This window comes from Microcaecilia unicolor, chromosome 3, assembly GCF_901765095.1.
Source record: "Microcaecilia unicolor chromosome 3, aMicUni1.1, whole genome shotgun sequence".
NCBI classification, from domain to species: Eukaryota; Metazoa; Chordata; class Amphibia; order Gymnophiona; family Siphonopidae; genus Microcaecilia; species Microcaecilia unicolor.
This window is the reverse complement of record NC_044033.1, coordinates 460,960,203-460,982,271: the sequence shown is the minus strand read 5'-3', so window position 1 is coordinate 460,982,271 and position 22,069 is coordinate 460,960,203. Positions and strand designations below refer to the sequence as shown.

At 42.8% G+C, this 22,069-nt stretch overlaps 1 protein-coding gene across 1 annotated transcript in view; it reads right to left on the bottom strand.

The window, feature by feature from the left end:
- Window positions 1-11,495: 11,495 nt before the first annotated feature.
- GFRAL (GDNF family receptor alpha like) overlaps window positions 11,496-22,069 on the bottom strand; it is a 118,118-nt gene continuing 107,544 nt past the window's right edge. The window contains exons 7-10 of the mRNA XM_030195613.1: window positions 21,728-21,975; window positions 14,302-14,397; window positions 14,138-14,219; window positions 11,496-11,652 (exon numbers count right to left, since the gene is read on the bottom strand). Of these exons, the coding sequence (XP_030051473.1) occupies window positions 11,580-11,652; window positions 14,138-14,219; window positions 14,302-14,397; window positions 21,728-21,975 (499 nt within the window). The 3' untranslated portion in view covers window positions 11,496-11,579. The remainder of the gene's footprint in view (window positions 11,653-14,137; window positions 14,220-14,301; window positions 14,398-21,727; window positions 21,976-22,069) is intronic.

Below are 22,069 nucleotides of genomic sequence, written 5' to 3'. Positions count from 1 at the left end.
CTAAGACCTGAAATCCCCTCCTCAGGCTCTAGTCTCACCAGTACCATTTCACACTCAAACTGCAGTTCTCTGTCCCTCTAACTCCCAGCAAGATCCCTAATTCTGTCTGCCCCCAAAGTCTTCTGCATGCAGTACCCCAGCCTCTCATTCTGTCTCCATACACCTTGACTTCTTATTCTCCCCCCACCCTGGCATACACCCTCACCTCTCATTCTTTTTCTTCCTTTTCCCAGCTGTCTCCTCCACCATCCCATGGCACACCCTCAAACGTTATCTCCCCATACACCAGTGCCATACTCTCAGATTTATCTGCCACCTTTCCCAACCCCACAGTACACTGTCAGCTTTCTCTATCCCCTCCCCAAAATCACAATGACACATTCGTGCCTTGCTCTGCTTACACCCCACCCCATCTCTATTGAACATTCACTTTGTTCTGCCACCCCTCCTACCCATCCCATGGTGCATTCTCCTTGGTCTGCCTACCTTCCCACTCTATGGCACAGTTAAAGCAGCTGATGCGAGCTCTCCCCCTCCTCCACAGAGACTGTGTGACAGGAGGAGGAGGAAGTGAACCACTGTACCTTAGGTCACTTCCTCCTCCTGTCTCGCAAACTCTAGGGGGAAGGGGAAAGAGATTGAGGAGAGACCGAACTGTTGTTGCTTGGCAAAATTCTGCACAATAAACAGAGTTCCGTGCGTTCTGTGGGGCTTGGGAATTCTGTACATATTCTGTGCTACGCAGTTGCACAGAATTCACCCAGGAGTACACTTTACTAAATAACTTGCTATGCATCACCTTGAGCACATTATTGAATGTGTGATTTATAAATGTGTATAAATAAAAATTCCAGTCATTCCAAGTCTGGTTCCTAAAATTTTGGGTTGGATCCTAGATCCTAAGAAACTTTGTCAAACCCTGCTCTAATGCGTCTCAATTTCCTTATTAAATTTAGATGAAATACGTAGAAATAAAACAAAACATAGAAAAGAAAATAAGATGATACCGTTTTTATTGGACTAACAATACAATTTTTGGTTAGCTTTTGAAGGTAACCCTTCTGATCAGAAATGAGCAAATATTGCCAAATACCAGAATATGTAAATGAAACACAAAAGCATTCCAATGACGGGCTCACAGGAAGAGGGAGGGGTAGATTAGGTGAGAAAAAGGGAGAGCTGGGTGGATGAGAGTCAGGGAGAGATAGATGGGTGATAAGAGGGTGACAAAACAGTATAATTTTATGGTTTATAATGGGATAGAAAGCCCTGTTAAGTCCTGTCTGGTTGGTGTCAAAATACTTCATCATTTTGACTTCAAAGGACTTATGTTCCTGAATTGTCTTAAAATTTCCTTTTAGTATACTTACCATAAAATCATTGATGCAGTGTTTTAGATTGTAAGCTCTCTTGAGCAGGGACTGTTCCCCATGTTAAACTTGTACTGTGCTGCGTAACCCTGGCAGCGCTATAGAAATGCTAAGTAGTAGTAGTAGTAGTTCTGGTTTTGTAAAGTTCTGTGACATTGTGGTTGGCATTGTGTAGTTTAATATTATGTCTGTAAATTTATCCTTGTCTTTTTAGCATCTGGCTTGTTTTTCCAGTACAGCACCCTTTTTCATACTTTGTGCATTGTGGGCCTCTTGCTACCGGCAAATGAGAGGAAGCCCATTCAATTCCTTTGGGCTTGCTCTCATTTGCCGTGCGGGAATTGGTAGTGTGGCTTTGTAACAGAAGTCCTGAATGATATATACCAATGAAATATCTTTTTCATGAGCATGCTTTTTTTTCAGCTCCTCAATGCACATAATAATGCATCACTACGTATAGGTTTGGTACAGATTATTGATTACTTAGCAACAGATGTATTTTGAGGAATGCTTCCTTTTGGGTGGGGGCGTTCATCTCTGCATTTCACATCCACTCATTCACATTCCTGTTTGTTTACTTTTTTACACTCATACTATACTTCTTATTTTATACTTTAAATTTGTTTGTTCACTTTTTTCCCAATTTTCTGCCTTATTCTTATTTTTGTTTTGTTTTTTCTTGATTCACAAGTTTGTAAATATTAATTTTGTCTTTATATTCACACATTTGTTTAATTTCCACATATATTATTATTTTTTACTGTTCCATCATGTATTTTGTTATAAGGACCCCCTGATGAAGGCATTAATTTCCGAAACATTGCAGTGTTGGGGTTCCTTACTTCCTGAATACTGCTTTAGAAGAACATCTGATGTATTGTTATTGCAATTGAGCATACTCCTCTGGAAGACTGGCATTTGAACTTTTTTTTATATATATAATAAACTGATACACTGAGCCATTTTGGACATCCTGGCTTGTTGTTTAGTTGCCTTCCATGGTTTTTGTTTTATTTTAGTTTTATCCAGGATAACACCCAAGAGCTTCAATTGGGTCCCGATTTATAGTTAGTCCCATTGATTGAAATATGATCCACTGAATGCAGTTGTCGAGGATGACTAATCAACAACAAAAAAAATGGTTTTGTCTGCATTTAGTTTCAATTTTGAAAATTTGGCCAAGTTTCTAGACATTGCAAAGCTGTTTCAACTTTGCCTTTGTTGTGCTATGTTTGTTCTTAAATACCTGGCAGATACTAATGGTGAGATCTGTTCCATGTTGCTCAATGCCAGAGGTAAGAAAATAATGATTGCTAGGTCTACATGGTTTTTGTTTAGTTTTGTGTAGTTTATTGGGTGTTTGATATACTGCCTTTCAAATAAAAATCAAAGTGGGTTACAAATTCGAAAAAATAATAGAAATAGGAAAGGAACTACATAACACAACAGGACAGTTACAAAGAAAAGAAATCAGAATATCAAGAGTTAGAGGAGAGAAAGAAATAGCACAGTGCTGGATGCTGACCCATTCAGCCTCTTCAGGTTCATGGAAAAGCCATGGTATAGAGGTGTGTTTTTAGGGCAAATTTCAAGCAGGATTGCTCAGTGCAAAGATATATAGGGAGGGAATTCTACAGGGAGGGGTGATGTAGAAAAAGGCAGAGTGGTGAGTGAATTTCAAACAGGAATAGTAGACTAGAGGGAGAGATAGGCGATGTTCAGAAAAAAAAAAACATAGTGCGGGATATTTTATAAGGGATAATAAGAGAAGATAGGGAGGGATACCAGAATAGAGAACTCTGTGTGCCAGAGTGAGGATTTTATGATGAATACTTGGGTAATAACACTTAACGGATTGGTTCTTCAGCAATACTATTAGCCTTGAACAAATCTTATTACATCTCAGTTGTGTGCTATTTTAAAGTTTCTTACATTTGTTTTAAATATGCTATTTTTTAGTAAATAACCCTTCTATATTAACATAAGAACATAAGAATAGCCATACTGGGTCAGAACAATGGTTCATCTAGCCCAGTATCCTGCTTCCAGCAGTGGCCAATCCAGGTCACAAATACCTGGCAGAAACCAATTCATAGCAACATTCATGCTACCAACCTGGGACAAGCAGTGGCTTCCCCCATGTCTATCTCAATAACAGGCTATGGACTTTTCCTCCAGAAACGTGACCAAACCTTTTTTTAAACTCAGATACGCTAACCACTGTTACTACATCCTCTGGCAACAAGTTCCAGAGCTTAACAATTATTTGATTGATAAAAATATGTCCTCCTATTTGTTTTTAAAGTATTTCCATGCAATTTCACTTGTCCCCCTGATCTTTATACTTTTTGAATGAATGAATGAAAACTCGATTCACCTCCACGGCACTAATAATTTTATATAAAGCAGTGTGGTTACCACGTTAGTCCACTTGAAGGTGTAATTAATCTATTTTATAGACCGCGGTCATATCCCTTTTCAGTCATCTCTAATCTGAAGAGTTCTAACCTGTTAAGCCTTCTGATCTGATGGAAAAGGGCTACCTTCAAAAGCTAATCAAAAATGTATTAAGTTAGTCCAATAAAAAAGGTATCATCTTATTTTCTTTTCTGTTTTATTTTCATTTATTTTTATTGATTACCTGAATTATTAAGAAACTTTCTTATGGAAAGCTATCATCTTCATATGTCTCTTTTGCAATAATACTCTATTTCAGATAAATTAAACACTAACATCTCAAGATGAGTATCTGAGTGTTTAATTTATCTGAAATAGAGTATTATTGCAAAAGAGACATATGAAGATGATAGCTTTCCATAAGAAAGTTTCTTAATATCTACTGAATTATTAAGAAATTTGTTATGGAAAACTATCATCTTCATACGTCTCCTTTGCAATAATACTCCATTTCATGGAAATTATACACTCAGATACTCATCTTGAGATGTTAACAGCCAGTAGGATGAAGTTAGAAACTTAGGAGTTTAAGGTGGTAATATGTTTGCATTGAGACATTGGTGTGAGATTTAATTTTAACCTATACCATTGTTATTTGAGAGGGAAGCCTTGACACAGCTGTGAAGTGAAATATAGCCTATGTCGGCTTTGAACCCCCCCCCCCCCCCCCCAGCTGTTGATTCAGATACTCATCTTGAGATGTTAATCAACAGCTGGGTGGGGGGGGTTCAAAGCCGACATAGGCTATATTTCACTTCACAGCTGTGTCAAGGCTTCCCTCTCAAATAACAATGGTATAGGTTAAAATTAAATCTCACACCAATGTCTCAATGCAAACATATTACCACCTTAAACTCCTAAGTTTCTAACTTCATCCTACTGGCTGTTAACATCTCAAGATGAGTATCTGAGTGTATAATTTCCATGAAATGGAGTATTATTGCAAAGGAGACGTATGAAGATTATAGTTTTCCATAACAAATTTCTTAATAATTCAGTAAGCTGTTAAGATTAGCACCATATGACCGATGAGGAGGTGGGTGCATAAGTCTTGTTGATTGAAAAGTGTTATTCAACAAGGGGTGCCACTGAGGTCTATGGTTAAGGGTTTTCAAAAAAAGGTAGTTGATTGAAGATATACCCTCTATAAGAATTTTTGTACTTTACTGAAATGTACTTACAGAATATCATATTGCCAGGGTATTGTTATTTATGCATATATGTGCACACATATGTGTTTATTCTGATCATTTAGGAATGTACTTGACACCTATTAGCACTCACTTTATAGAATTACCACCTTAGCATGCTGTTAGTACACAACTCTGGTAAAGTTACACACAGTCATATGTTAACATCCAAATTCTATTTATGGTGCCTAGAGTTATGTGCGTGAAATTGGGCATGTGCCCAATTTACACGTGTAACTTAATTGAACTGATAAATTGGGTGGTAACAACCAATTATCAGTACTAATTAGGAGGTGCATATTGGTTCTATTCCTAACTTCCATAGCACATAATTATATGGGAGCGTGGTTAGGGGCATTTTGGGGGTGTTCCCAAGATTTGGGTGCATAAATATAGAATCGTGCCTAAATGTAGACATATGCATTTAGGTCTGCTCGGAGCAGGCCTAACTCCAACTGCCTACCCTTAGGCACGGTTATGTGCTAAACATAATTCTATAAAGGATGCATACCCCTTACAGAATCGCGCTAAGCGTGTTGTTTTGGCACTGATTTTGTAGGCGCCATATGTAGTATTTGGGCCTAAGTGCATAACATGTCACATATAAATGCTAGCAAATAGATATGTATGCTTCAAGATTGGCGTGATGCTTTCTGGGTATTTCTTTTTTGTTTCACTTCACATGTCTGTATAGAAATATGTAATTAAAGACAAACATTTTTATGCCTCATAAATCATTTCTATGCATCTTAATTCATAGTTTAATGAAGATACAAATTTTAGTTCAAGCAAAATTGATTGTATCATGTTCAAATAAATGAAATGCGTACTAATGACATTTTCCATGTTATCACCTAATGGACATCAGGACTCACCCCAAGACCTGCAAACTTCACTGTATTACTATATCAATAAATACATCAATAACTTTAGGGAGGAAAGACCTCAGTAGCCTGATACTCCCATTAGGGATATAACTGGCCTCCCAATAATTCCACCATCATCGGTCAGAAAACCTCACCATTAATAGAATCTATCCTAACATTCACGAGACTTTTACCATACTTGACATAAATCAACTTTTACAAAAGAAACAAGTGACAAACTTACACTTAAAGGATCAATCTAAAGGCTCTATGAAACCATCTGTTTCTCCAAAAGTGGCTTCTTCAAAAGCTTACCCTCAAAATCCAAAATGCCATAAATTATTGCTATGAGCTTTCAAGCAGAGACATCACTCACATTGGAGTCCTTTTACTAAGGTGTGCTAATGGTTAGCATGCGCTTAAATGCCACACAACCCATTATATACCTATGGGCTGCATGGCACTCGGTCCCTTTTACTAAAGGACTGGTGCGTGACAACAGGGTAGCTGAACTCCAATCCGGTACTACTGCCAGGCTACCAAAGGAGCCCGGTGGTAGTTCCCGCTCCCAGAGCATACCATTTGCAGTGCTACAAAACTATTTTCTGTTTTTGTAGCGCTGGTGCACATGCTGCTGTCTGGTTACTGTTGGGTTAGCACGGGAGTCCTTACCACCATCTCAATCGGTGGCATTAAGTGCTCCCCCCCCCCCCCCCCCCCGATATGACAGTGCAGCAAGTGGTTCACTTATCACATGGCCATTTCTTTTTGCAAAAAAAAAAAAAAAAGACAGCCTTTTACCCACTGCAATAAAAGGGGGCTTCTGCATGCATCAAAAACACACGCTGATGCTAGCGCAGGCCCCATTATACCACAGCTTACTAAAAGGACCCCTCAATGCACACTAATTCATTAGCATGCACTAAATCTGTTAGCACACCTTAGTAAAAGGACCCCATTGTGTTTACCCTGAAATGAAAGGAAAAGACCCAAAATGTTGAGGCTTTTTCCTCGGGTCTTTAATAGCATACACTATTACTCAATAGGTGTCTATTTGGAGTGCTCAGGGGATGCCTATTGAAGAATATTGCCCCTATTGATAATTAGTTGCACTATTAACAAAATGTACACAACGGGCTAGATTCTATATATCACGCCTTAAAAATCAGCACTGAAAAAAATATGCCTAGGCATATTCTATAAATTACACTTAAATTTAGGTGCAGTTTACAGAATACGCCTAGCACCCGGCCACACGACTAAATTTAGTCAAAAGTTATGCCAAGTAAAATCTTGGTGTAAATGCCTATGACTAAATTAGGCATGGACCGGGTGTATTCTATAACAATACATATTTTTAGAAATGCCCATTACCCATCCATTCCAATCCCATGGCAACACCTTTTTCAACTATGCACCTTGACATTTACGCGCATGTTTTATAGAATATGCTTAGTTGTGCATGTAAATTCTAATTAATGCCAATCAGTGTCAATAATTGCTTGTTAATTGGTAATTATTGGCACTGATTGATTTGTTAGCTAATTATGTTGCATGTGGAAATCCAGAATATGACTGGACTTGCGCACGTAACTTGTCACACTATATAGAATCCAGAGGAATATGGGTAATGAAACAAAATGATTTTTTTTTTGCCTGCACATTATCTCTATTGGTTTATACAACAGAGGTGCCATGAAGGTTCTCTGTTCATCAGAGAAGGTTGCAGGGGCTCTAGTCACAATGTATTGAAGCCAGTTTAAAATCAGTTCCAAATATATTCAATCATGGTTCTTTTTTTTACACTTTGATATAGGTTCCATATTCATTTGTGAAATACCTCACAACCAGAATATAGTACTGCATCAGTCTCTTCTAAAGAGAAGACAAGAGTGACCTCCAAGAGCATGTTACTGCACTGTAAGGCTTTCTGAAATACTGAGCCCTGTTCACAAACATGCACTAACCTCTTAGAGTGGGAAACTCATGCTATTATCATAAAGGCCCTATCAAGCAAAATGGGATTCACACTAAATAATGTGTGTATTTTTATTTTAAAAACTTAGAATGTGTTAATGAATAGGGCAAATAGGAGCTCTTTTACTAAGGTGTGGTAAGCCTAATACAGGCCTACTGCGCGGTAAATTGACACTATCATGGGACACGCTGAGGCATCCTGCAGTAGCTTGGGCAGCAGCTACTCCTGCAGTAAAAAATGTTTTTAGTTTCTTGCCATGGGAGGCATGTCTGGGGGGCAGAGAGTAAGCATGTCTGTGCATGGCCATTAAAAAAAAAAAAAGAAAAAAACGTGGCCATTTTTCAGCCATGCTAGAATGTGACCAGAGCACATGGCAAACCCACATGCTGCTCACAGCACCAGCCACTTTCTAGCCTGGCGTAGTAAAAGGACCCCATAATCTTCTGTTAAATCACCCTCCGTCTAATGTCTGTGCTAAAACTCAATAGCCATTGTTCGATGTGTACAATGTAATTAGAAAACTAGTAAAAAGGCCCGTTTCTCAAAAAAAATGAAACGGGCGTTAGCAAAGCTATCTTGTAATGGTGATTATGTTTTTAAGGCTCTCGTTAAAGCGATTTCTCCTCTCTCTCCTGCCCTCCCATGTCCAGCGATTCTTCCCTCCCCTCCCATCCCCTCCATATCCCCTGATTCTGACCTCCCCTCTATGTCCAGCGATTCTCCTCTGCCCAGCCCTCCACTCCTTGTCTCGCAATTCTGGCTTCCCCTCCATTTCCAGCGATTCTCCTCTGCCCTGCCCTCCCCTCCGAATCCCAGGATTCTGGCCTCCCCTCCATGGTCAACGATTCTCCTCTGCCCTGCCCTCCCTTCCATGTCCCACGATTGTCCTCTACCCTGCCCTCTCCTCCGTGTCCCATGAGTCTCTCCTCTCCTCCCATCCCCTCCATGTCCAGTGATTCTCCTCTACCCTGCCCTTCCATACGTGTCCTGTGATTCTCTCCTCTCCTACCATCCCATCCATGTCCATCGATTCTCCTCTGCCCTGGCCTCCCTTCCGTGTCCCGCGATTCTCTCCCCTCCCATCCATGTTGATTCTCCTCTGCCCTGCCCTCTCCTCCCCTCGATGTCCCTCGATTCTGTCCTCCCCTCCATGTCCAGTGTTCTGTTGCCTTCACTTGTCTTGCGTTCGTAACATCCTGTCATCAGCTCACCTCCAGCGTTCCCTTCCCTCTCACTGTTCCGCCCTCTGACGTCATTTTGTCTTTACGCGAGGGCAGGACAGTGAGAGGGAGTGGAACGCTGGAGGCTTGCTGTGTGAAGAGGAGGACGAGGGGGTGGATAAAATGGAAGTGGAAGGGGAAGAAGTGAGGAGGGTCAAGAGAAAAGGGAGATAGAACAGAGCTTGCCTTTACTACTTCCCCAGAGAGAGAAAAGAAAAGGGTTTCTCCTTGCGTGAAAATGGAGGATGGAGAAAGACTACAATACCCAGCAGCCCCCGGGGGAAACCCTGGTACAGGAACTATCCTCCCCAGCAGCCTCCAGGGGAGCACCTTGACAAGGCCAGGGAGTTATCCCCAGGGGGCAATCAGGAGAAAGAGGAACAGCTGAAAAGTGGGTGGGACAAGGAACCCATGGAGTGGCAAGAGGCTGGAGAGAGAGAGAGAGAGGGGAGAGCCTGGAGGAGCCGATGGACATAGCAGCATGGGCTCAGTCACTGGGAAGAAAGCTGAGAAAGCAGGTGGCTTCTTGGTATGGCAGCTGGGCTGAAAGGGGAAAGAAGAAGGGTCATGTGGGAGGAGGGTCAGTGATAATGAAAGTGTGACCCAGAAAGGGTGGGACCCTTATATCTCCCCATAGAGTTCAGGCTGTTTTGAACTGTGTGCTACTGAACTACTCAGAGGGAAACGTGTGCTGTTTTTTTTTTTTTTTTGGGGGGTGGGGGATTATTGTTTTCCCCTGTGTGAACTACTCAAAGTAAAAGGAAGAGGTTTTTGTTTTGAACGGTTTGCCACTGCAATGGGAGAAGACATGTAGCAGTGGTTTGTGTTTTGTTTGCCGCAGCTGGCAGCCACTCTCCAGAGAGGGGGGGGGGAGCGCTGGGCTGTAGGACTGCTTAAGGGGGGAACAAACTGAGTGCTGGAAGCAGTGGGGTTTATCTTGCTTTTTACCCTGCTGTACTTGATTCCTTTGAAAAGGGATTATTTTTGGTTCCTGTCTTTGTTGTGAACTGCTGGACTGTGCGCACCAAGGAAATAAAAACTGACTGATTTGCTTTTGGAGTTGTTGGTCACCCCAAGGCATACCCCATGGATTACAGTGGGCTATGGGGGGCTGGGCATGCAGCTTGGCCCATAGCCGAAGTCACAAAGGAGGCGGCGAGGTCCTGAGAACCCCTGGAGGAGGGACGGATCTTTCACAGCTGACATCAGGATGTTACGAACCTAGACAGCCAACCAGCCATGGAACGTTGACGGTACAAATTATTATATTAGATGTGTTAGTAGTCCAATCTAAAGCTACAGAAAAATGCTAAAAGTAACATAAACATCAAAAGGCCATAACAGAAGTTTACTTTGACTTTCTTAGCTGTTTACTTTTTACAGAGTGTGTATTTGAATTTATAAATGAGAGAGAAAATGCTTATTTTATAATAAGTATAGAATACATACATTCTGCATAGCAATAATTCATTTCATCTTAGATCTAACTTATTGCAACTGAACTCCATAAGGAGGAGGTAATTCTATAAATTGGCTCCTAGATGTACACACCACTTTCACTTGTCATAGACTCCATAATTGGTAGTTATGTGTGAATATGCACTAGGCACTATTCTATAATACAATGCCTAAGTGCTCTAACATGTAACTGCTGGTAGCATATACATAGGCAAGAGCATGGCAGGCCATGGGCATGTCTCCAAGTGACACATGTAATTTATGGAGTGGAGGAGTGGCCTAGTGGTTAGAGCACCGGTCTTGCAATCCTGAGGTGGCCAGTTGGAATCCCGCTGCTGCTCCTTGTGATCTTGGGCAAGTCACTTAATCCTCCATTGCCTCAGGTACAAACTTAGATTGTGATCCCTGCTGGGACAGAGAAATATCCAGTGTATCTGAATGTAACTCACCTTGAGCTACTACTAAAAAAGGTGTGAGCAAAATCTAAATAAAAAAAATAATAATATAATGCTATCAGTTAAGATCAGCATTTGGTGCCTGTGGGCTCACCTATTTACACCTGTCATTGACATGGCCACTATTCCCTCTAAGCTGAGTGGGAGTCCTCCACCTGCACTGCTGCCAGTTGGGGGAGGTGTATCAATAATGTGTTTTTAATGGCTAGAGAGAGGCAGCCTCCGTGGAGTCCTGCAGAGCTTGCCTGTCCCTCACTGTTGAACACGTGATAGTGAAACAGTACCACCCACTGGCAGGACTGTAAATGGAGGACTCCTGCTCAGCTTAGAGGAAACAGTGGACATGGCATAGATGGTGATGCCTAAATCGAGATGCACTCATGGTGACATACTGGTACTGTATAATGGCACCTTGGTTTACAGAAGCCATTATAGAATTGGTGTACAGCGCACCACACTGGCACACCTAAAAGGAGATACCAATTTATAGAATGTCTACTCATTGCACAGATTTTATAAGCAAAACAAAATGCATTGCTAAGAATAGCATTTAAGACATTTTGCAACAATGTTAATAAAATGTTCCTAATGCACCATAAGACTCTCAGATGTGAGGACTTGCTCAAGATTTCTTGTTTGACTTGATGTTCTACGATTTCTGAAAACAATAAAAATAATATTATGAATTATTCATTTATTACACTATAGAAAAAAGAAAATTTATCATCAAACTGAAGAATTACTTAAACAGTACTGCATTTTCGAAAAAGAAATATGTCCAAATAGCAGCACAAAGTGGCAGATGGACATTTTTCTTGCAAAAACATCCAGATCACTATTTTCAAAACACACTTCAAAGACATTTTTCTATGCAGTTCATCTACAGTGTTCTAAATCACAAGGGAGCATGGTGGGGACATGTTGGGGGCGGGATTTGGGTATTCCCACAACTTGGACGTTTTTCTGCCACAATGGAACAAAGCAAAAACATCCAGGGCTAAAAGTTGGGCGTTTCAGTCTGGGCCTGTTTCAATCATGACTAAGTTTTAAATGACCAGATAACCACTGGAGGGATGACTCCTCCTTACACCCCCAGTGGTCACTGACCCCTCTCACACCCAAAGATGTGAATGAAACAGTACATACAAGCCTCTGTGACAGCTTCAGATGTTATGGCCAGTGCTATTAGAGCAGCAAACAGGTCCCTGGAGTAGTCTAGTGGTCAGTGCAATGCTCTGAAGACAAGGGGACCCAGGCCCATATCCCAACTGTTACAATTATGGTGGAAAGTGTGAGCCCTCCAAAAACTATCAAATACCTATTGTACCCATGTATAGGTGACACCTGCAGGCATAAGAGCTACTGTAGTGGTGTACAGTTGGGTACAGTAGGTTTTTGGTGGGTTTTGGAGCATTCACCATACAATATAAGGGGGTAACAGTGAGGTGTGAACCTGGGACCTTTTATATGAAGTACATTGCAGTGCCCCCTAGGGTGTCCCACTGCTCTGCTGGGATGTGGGTGTGGTCAGTCTACTAAGACTGCTGTTTCCCCCCCCCCCCCCCCCACACACACACATATTATTCCAATGACTTGTTTTTGTATGTTTTTTCCTTGTACTTTTTTTTTTTTTTTTTCGAAAATGGTCATAAAATAAAAATGCACTAAGCACAAAACATCTAAAAACACCTAGGAAATGGGCTATTTTTGAAACAAAAAGATAAAACATTTTTCAGGTTCAAAAATGGCCATGTTCACCACTTGAAATTTGGACATTTTCAGCAAAACGTCCAAAATTGGATTTACATGTCATATCGAAAATGCCCCTCATAATAAACTATAATAAATTGTTGGAAATGGGTGACATGTTTAGAACCATTTGATGTGGATATGATGCTAGTCATGTGACAAAACACCAGGGAAATCTAATACTGTACAATCAGCAGGACATGGAGTATTTTAAGATACTTATGAGATTCTCTAAAAACTGCAAATCATAAGAGGTTTTGTACTAATATTCCATCATGTTTTCAAGTAGTTCAAAGAAACACTAATTTAGAGATGCAGGAGGTGCAGACCTCATTCTTACTACCAATCAGGGTTTAAGGGATCCCAGGATTTAGGAGTCACTACAATTAGATTTAGGTCTTCCCCAGGACTTCACATATTTACAGAAAGCATATGTTATTTGCTCCCCATTCTTACTACCTCACAAAATATCTCACAGGGTGCTAGGACAGAAAGAACAGCGGCTGCTTCAATGCATGGAACACAGACAATGAGAGACATAATATTCATTCATGATCCCCTTGTTAGGCATTTCTCCTTGCTCTTTGGCCCTTCCTGTTTAGGGGAGAGGTGTGTCCCCTAAACTGTTCCCACCCTTCCAGAAGTGTGCAGGGAGGGGCATGGTGAAACTGACTTGAACGACTGGCAGTGTTAAGAGAGCAATACAGAAATATAGGGGAAAAGAGGGTTTGTGCAAAAGACAGAGATGGAAGTTATGCTGTTGAGATAGGAAGATAGTGTGGTTGAAAGTGAGAAAGAAAAGGGCAAGAGAAGAGAAGGTAAGGGACATATAGGGATGAAGGGGAAGATGCAGTATGGGAGGGAGCTAAAGATGAAGTCAGAGGCATAGGGTGGGAAAATGATAGGGAGGCAGCAAAATAGAAATGAATAGTCAGAGGATTAAGATGCAAAATTGGAAAAGATAGAATGTTGGAGAGAAGTGTCATAAGAACATAAGAGTAGCCATACTGGGTCAGACCAATGGCCCATCTAGCCCAGTATCCATTTTTCCAAGCAGTGGCCAAACCAGGTCACAAGTACCTGACAGAAACCCAGACAAAGACATTTTGAAGCACTGGAGACAGATGGAGGGAGTACAACAGTGGAGAAGAAAAAGGGGAAGGAGAACTACAAAAAGGTATCAACAGGGAAAAAAAAATGATAAAATTAGAGGAGAAACCATTTATAGCCTTTAACCTCCACACATCTCTACTTCACTCATGAGAAATAACCTACCATCCAAACAAGCTACAGGACCAAAGTGAACACTATCATTTAATGCATAATTTTGTGCAGATAACATATCTACATTGATGCTTTATGACATTTATTCAAATAGCCTTCAATTAAATTACCTTATCTTTAGTATAGCCAATAGAATTATTCCAAAAATGAGAATTATACCAGATGTATATGCCATGATATAGATCACTGCACCTAGAAATGAGCACATAGAAATTAATAAACAACATACCATTTAAAATCTTTGATCAGACATCATTTGTTTCACTTAACTCACCATTAAAGAAAGAAGGAAATCCAGATAATGTAACTTCTTTCCCTGATGTGCCTTTAAGTGATGGGAAGATTTTAGGAATTGGAATTGTAGCCTGGTCTGAAATCGAAATTACCAAACTGAGTTAACAGTCCTTTTTCAAAATTTGGCTCTGCTTGTATTTTATAAAATAAGCACATATTTGTACTGCACATACACTCACAGACTTATAACTGACTTGGAGACTTATACATTTGTGTGAGGATTTTTTTGAAAGGCAGGTTTATAGAGAACCATAGACACTTTTAGGACCAGATTCTGTAAATGGTGTCTAAAAAATAGGCACATCCAAAAACAGTGCTTAGCGCTATTCTATAAACAGTGCCTAAAGTTAGGCGTGGTTTTAGGTGCAACCATTTATGCCACTGAAAACCCGATATAAATACCCACTTCTAAATATAGGAACGTTCCCCAGAATTCTATAAGCATGCGTGCAAATTTGTGGAACACCCCTGACACGCACATGCCCACACTCCTCCCATGGCCATGTCCCCTTTTCAGCTAAGTGTGTTAGGATTTACATGCACCTCTGTTTAGAATACGCCTAAAAAGATGCACACGTAAAATTCCAATGATTCCAATTAGTGTTGATAATTGGTGGTTAGCCAATTATCATCACTGATTGGCTCATTAAGCAGTTAAGGTATGTGTGTAAATTAGACGCACACCCAATTTAACACCTGGGACTTACAGGGGGATGGATCAGAAGCAAACGCGCTCAAGGGCTCTGAATGCAACTAGCATGCAAATGCATGCTAAACAGGGCTACACATATTCATCCCCAATGATCAGCAGCCAGCGTGCCAAAGATTGGGTCACTGGCTGCGGCAAACCCTATGCCAGCTCCCTTTCCAGCATGCATTTGCATGCTGGCAGGACCCCATTTCCCCCAACAGCAAACCTGCCAGCGACAGGTGGTTGGAGGTCCGGCGGACCTCCGGTCCCCCCGACGATCCCCCCCCCCCCAGGTTCAGGGAGGGCTGTAAATCCGGTGGGTTTCCAGCCCCCCTAACTCCCCCAGCAAAAGGTCCCTAGTGGTCTAGTGGGCGACCAACCAACCCCCCCCCAGTGACATGTGGGCTGGAGGTCCCCCCCGACCATCCCCCCCCCCCAGGTTCAGGCAGGGCTGGTTGCCGCAATTTTGCGGTGTTGCAGGAAGAGGAGGGAGGCAGGCTACCCTCCCTCCTCTAACACACAAGGTAGGGGGACTGGACCACCAGGGACCCCTTGCTGGGGGACTAGGGGGGGGGCTGGGGACCCACCGGATCTTCAGCGCTCCCTGAACCTGGGGTGGGGGATCATTGGGGGGGGGGACCGGAGGTCCAGCAGACCTTCAGCCCCCTTGTCATTGGGGGGGGGGGGTTGGTTGGTCACCCACTAGACCACTAGGGACCCTTTGCTGGGGGAGTTAAGGGGGGCTGGAGACCCACCGGATCTCCAGCCCTCCCTGAACCTTGGGGGGGGGGGATCGTCGGGGGGACCAGAGGTCTGCCAGATCTCCAGCCCCCGTTGCTCAGGGCAGGGGTAGTTGGGGCCTGGTTGTCCCATGGACCTCCAGCCCCTGTGTTTGACAGGTTTGGGTTTTTGACAGTCCAGACTTGTCAAACAAGTGTGGGAGGATTGTGCTGAGCGCATGCTCAGGCACAATTCTCCGGCACTTCTACCCCACAATCAGAGATAATTGTGTGCTTAAATTTACATGCAATTATCTCTGATCATAGGTCTAATAACGCCCGGCGCTGTTCCAGCGCTATTTTTGGAGCACTGTTTGGAACAGCACGAGGTTTTGATCATCTGTCTGTTAATGCACTACTATTATCCTATGCGGATGACATCCTACTTCTCTTACCATTGATAGCAACAAACATAGATCCAACTCAGTCTGCAGTGAGTAGTATGACTGCCAGTGCTTTCTTTGTGCCGGTACGCGCCAGTACGGCGTACCGGCACCTTTTTTGTGTGGTCCGGCTCACCTACCCACTTCCCTTCCGTTTGTGCATCCGGCCGTGCTCCCTGTGTTGCAAAACTTTTGTTTATTCGAAGTTGCGGCGAACCGGCAGTGAAAGCAGCAGGCAGGCAGGCTCGCCTTCTCATCGCTCGCTTCGCTTCCCTTCCCTCTCAGCATGTCCCGCCCTCCTCTGATGTAATTTCCTTTCCGTGAGGGCGGGATGCACCTAGAGGGAAGGGAAGCGAAGCGAGCGATGAGGAGGCGAGCCTGCCTGCCTGCTGCTTTCACTGCCGGTTCGCCGCGACTTCGGGTAAACAAAAGGTTTGCAACGCAGGGAGCACAGCCGGGTGCACGAATGGAAGGGAGCGGGCAGGTGAGGGTGGGCAGGTGGGGCTGGGGTTTGAATGATCTTGGGGGCAGGTGGAGGCTGGGGCGAGTCAGTATACATGGAAGGGAGGGGGAGGGGAGAGAGGAGAATCGCTGGACATGGAGTGGAGGGGATGGGAGAAAGGGAGGAGAGGAGAATCACTGGACATGGAGGGGAGGGGAGAGAGGAGAATCGGACATGGATGGGAGGGAAGGACAGGGGAGAGAGGAGAATTGCTGGATATGGATGGGAGGGGAAGGCAGGGAAGAGAGAATTGCTGGACTTGGATAGGAGGGGAGGAAAGGAAAGGGGAGAGAGGAGAATCATTCTGGACATGGATGGGAGGGGAGGGCAGGGGATAGAGGAAAATCACTGGACATGGGAGGGGAGGGCAGGGGAGGGAGGAGACATGCTGGACATGGATGGAGGGGAGGGAAGACAGGAAGGAGATGCACATGGATGGGATGGAAGGGCAGGAAAGAGAGGAGAAATGCTGGAAAAGGATGGAGAGGAGAGCAGGAGATAGAGGAGAATTGCTGGACATGGATGGATGGAGGGTTGGCGGGGAGAAAGGAGAAATGCTGGACTTGGATGGAGGAGAGGGGAGAGAGAATTATTTTTTATATGGCTACAAGGGAGGGAAGAGAGAGGAGAAATGCTAGACATGGATGGAAGGGAGGAGAGAGGAAAAGTGCTAGACATGGATGGAGGAGAGGAAAGAAAAAAGAAGAAGATGCACATGGACGGAGATGAGGGAAAGGGAAGAGAGGAGAAAAACTGCACATGGATGGAGCAAATAGGCAAAAGCTGGATCCACGTTATACCTCCTCCAGTCAATTCCATGGAGGAGGACCCAGCTTTTACTTATTGATGCAGGGCAAGAAATGAAGAAGAAAGGAGGAAAGTAAAGAAATAAACGGAAAGGAAGCCCTGGAAACGGAGTTAAGAGAACAGATAGACAGCAGCAGAATCAAAGACTGGGATCAATATGGATAGAAAAACAAAGTCACCAGACAACAAAGGTAGAAAAAAATCATTTTATTTTCATTTTGGTGTTTGGAATATGTCCAATTTGAGAATTTACATCTGCTGTCATATATCTGCTGGGTATACTGGAACTGTAACAGCTTACAGAAATTATTTATAATAAAAAAAATCACATTATTTTTTTTTCTCCTATACTAATATAATATTTTCAATGATGTCTGTTTATATGCGCCATGGCTGATATAAGGGGTTTGGCTATCATAGGGGCGGAGCCATGTGTGGTGACCCCACCCATAATGAGTACCAGCACCTTTTTTTCTACAAACAAAGCACTGATGACTGCTGTCAGTACCGGGGTCCTGACCAATAATTGAAATTGAATGTGCAAAAAACCAAGGTCCTGTTGTTCCGAAATCAGGGAGTTGAGGTCTCATCATCAATATCCTTGACCAATGGTCAAATCTTTACAGTCGAATCTGAAACCAGAGTACTAGGGGTCTTGCTTGACTTTTCACTCACCTTCGCTTCCTATATTAACTAGCTATGGAAGAAAACACTATTCAAAATGAGACAGCTGACAGGTGTAAACAACAGACTGAGCAGAATAATGCAACCTCACGAGTGGTCACTGAACATGGAATTAGTCCGAGCGTGGGGCACCCCTTCGGTGGATCTTTTTGCCACTCAGATCAATCACAAGGTCCCTTAGTTCTGTTCCAGGCTTCAGGCCCATGACAGACTAAAGTTTATAGGGTCCATTTACTAAGCCACGTAACGTCAATTCTGAGTTACCACCCGGCTACTGCATGGCCCAGGCAGTAATTTCATTTTTCACACGCGTCTCATATACGCGTCAGAAAATATTGTTATTTTCTGGCAAGCAGGCAGTAATTTTGATGCATGTTGGCCATTACAGTCCAGTTAATGCTTAAGACTTTACCGCTAAGTCAATGTCTGGTGGTAAGGTCTCCCAAAAAAGGATTTTTTACAGGTGCACTGAAAAATGATCCTGTACATGGTCAAAACCCACGCCTACTCTACTGTAGGCCATTTTTCAGCACACCTTAGTAAAAAGACCCTTAAGTGTGTTCTGAAAAAAGTGGGTGTGGAAATGGGAGGGTCATTGGCGTGGCTTATAGAATATAACTTAAAGGTTTTTTCGGTGCTGATTTTTTAGGAGCCATTTATGGAATTTACCCCATGTGTGTACTAATATATTTTATAAAATATACATGTGATTTGCTACTCTGCCCCATCTCTGTCCAAACTACTCCTCCAAGGAATGCTTATCTGTAGTGTGCATATAAATACTGTAAACACGATGAGGTTAATGTGAAGAATTGTGAGGATGGAGCTCCCACCTCAGGCTCCCAGGTCCCTCTTTCACTCAGGGTGAGCTGGTTCTTAGTATGCAGATTTTATGCAAATTCAGATCCTACCCCTTCTTACTCGGGGTGACCTGGTTCTCAAAAAAAGCAAACAGAGTCAGGTCTTATCAACAGGATTTCTTCCCTACAAATCTTTATTCCAGCCCATGGGGCACACCTCTCTTAGCTTAAAACACTTTCACAAGCTCAACAGTTCTTCCAGCTTAACCATTTCCTTTCTTCCTCTCAGTGCAATCTTCCAGCTTAAACATTTCTTCTTGCACAGTCCAATGTCCCTTTATTTCTTCCCCCTGAGCCCTTTCCCACTGGCATTTGGGCTCAGTACTAGCTCAGTCCAGGACACCCAGTCGCTTCTCCATATTAACTCTGGGACACACAGTACCTCTTCACTGTTCTAAACACAGCCTTGGCATCTGGGACACACACAGTAGCTCTCTGAACACATAGTTCTTATCCTGGCACTCTAGGGCCTTCTTACCCCAGCCAGCTTCCCTGCCTGGCACCCAGTTCACCACAAGTCAAAAGGGCTCAGCCAGTACTTCACCTGGGGATCTCCAGCTCCAGCTCCCAGCTCCAGCTCTCTTCTTCAGCTCCTAGCTCTACTTCTTTCTCCCCTTCTTAGGTGGGGTCTTAAGGGTTTAATGGCAAACAGGACCCAGCCCATAACCAGCTGCACCTGTTTCCACCTCCAGGACTCTCCCCGGTCCTAGCGAGCTCCAGCTATACCTCCCCTTTTGACTCACCTAGCCCTTCTCCCTGGACATTTTAGGGGGGTCAGCGCCCTCTAGGGGCCTAACCAGGGTAGGACAGCCTCATAATCCTTACAATACATAGAGTCTTTTGGCATGAACATTGATATACATGCATAGTCCATGCAATTTTAGAGAAAATATTTTCCACATACAAAATATGCTTGACTTGTGGAAAACGTTTATAAAGATACCACTATGTCCAGAAATATATGAGTTTAAAAAAATTAATTTCCCACTTTATGTACAGGTAAAAGTATGTGTATAATTTTATCTCTATTTGGGGGAGCCATTTATAAAGACAGGGTTGAGGTAGGGAATGAAACAATAGGCATCATATTTCTATTTTGAAAAGCACACTTATTTTGATCAGTCAAAACAAATATCCACACTTAAAAGAGGTGTAAATGTGAAAGGATAGCCTAGTGGTTAAAGCCACAGGCTGAGCAACAGGAAAGCCAGGGTTGAAATTCTATTTCTGCCACTAACTGTCTTTAAAATCTCATGCAAACCACTTTACCTTGCATTGCTTCACATACAACCGAGATCTTAAGCCCATTTGGATAGGAATATAACTTGTGTATCTATTTACAACTCACCTTTAGTCAGGGTCAGACTGATAGGGATCTGGGCCCCTGAGCAATAAGGGTCATGGACCTCCCCTTGTCCCACATCTCTCCCTCTATCACCCCGGATGCAACATCTCTCTCTCTCTCTCTCTCTCTCTCCCCTCTTCAGAGCCAACATCTTTCCCCCCCCCCCCCCAGATGCAACCTCTCTCTCTCTTGTTTTTCTCCCTCCTCCAGGTGCACTATGTCTGCCCCCTCCCCCACAACTGGGTCCAATATCTCTCCTTCCTTCCTTCCCTCCTTTCCCCAGGTCCAACATCTTTTTCTCTTCCGAGGCCAACATCTCCCCCTCTCTCCTCTCCTCCATCCTCAGGTTCAGCTCCCCCCCCCCCCCCCCACCCCATTTGTACCTCAAAAGTTCCTTTTTCTGGTCAGGATCCCAGCATAGGCTGTCTGCCACTGACCAGAACCTTCTCTCTGCTGCAGCCTGCCTCTTTCTGATGTACCTTCTTGCTTCTGCAAGGGTGGGCTGCAGCAGAGGAAAAGTTCTATGCTGGGACCCAGTATGAAGAAAGGAACATGAGGTAAACGCAGGGGGGGAGGGTATGAAAGACAGAGGAGATGCCAGACTTGGGCACAGATGGGATAGAGATGTTGGTAATGTGGAGAGGAGGTACTGGCCCCCCCCCCCAACTGCTCTGGGCCCTTGGGCACTGCACGTTTGCCCAAATGGTCAGTCTGCCCCTGCCTTAAGCTCAGAATTGGAAAAGGCAAGTAATTAAGTGGCATAGTTATCAATGTGGGCTACCATTAAGATGTGTTATTTCACCACAGGTCCCATTTTATGCAACAAGACATTAATAGTAACTAGACTTAATGGTAAAATAGTATGTGTTAATGGTAGCTCGTGTTGATAAATCCCCCAGCCCAATCTAAATGTAAAAAAAAAAAAAGTGCATATATTTTTCTTGGGCAATTTTTAAATAAAAGTACATTAACTCATTTACTTTGATAGAACAGAGTCTGTGGGTGAAAAGTAGACAGGGACTTTGCAAAAAGTGGGCAGTATAGAAATTTTCTTCCATATATTTTAGCTCTGAGGAGCTGCTTTAAATTTGTATAAGGTTTGCCAGGAAAACAGAAGTAATGGTAGAGTTAAGTTGCTGCTTTCTGACTTTCAAAAATCAAATAATTGATTATTGAAGATGTTAAGTAATGACACAATGACAAGACAACCATTAGAGGAAATCGAACAGCTAGTGGAGTTGCAGCTGATAATGGTAAACTAATGTGTCAGTTGGGATTACACCAAAAAGGTCTGAATAGTAGCTTGATCAGTCATTAGGTTCCATAAACACCGCTGATTCTATAAAGTAACTTACTGAAGCATGATGTGCCATGAAGCATGTAGTGAAACAGCTCACATATGTATCGATCACTGGCTGGTACAGTACTACATGTGCACTGTACTTGAAGAATAGTTCCCAGAATACCAATGTATGCTGCTCTGCAGGCGTCATTTCCCAAGCACGTAAAATCCTCTTTTCTAACATTATACAAACAACTCTCATCATTCTGGCAGTTAATCTCATGTCCCCAACATTTCAGTTGAAATGTTTCAAATTTTTCTCTGAAAAATAAAAATTAAACATTTTATAATGTATATACTATGGCATAGGTTTTATAAAATGCTAACTATACAGTTAGGTTTATACATTTTTCAA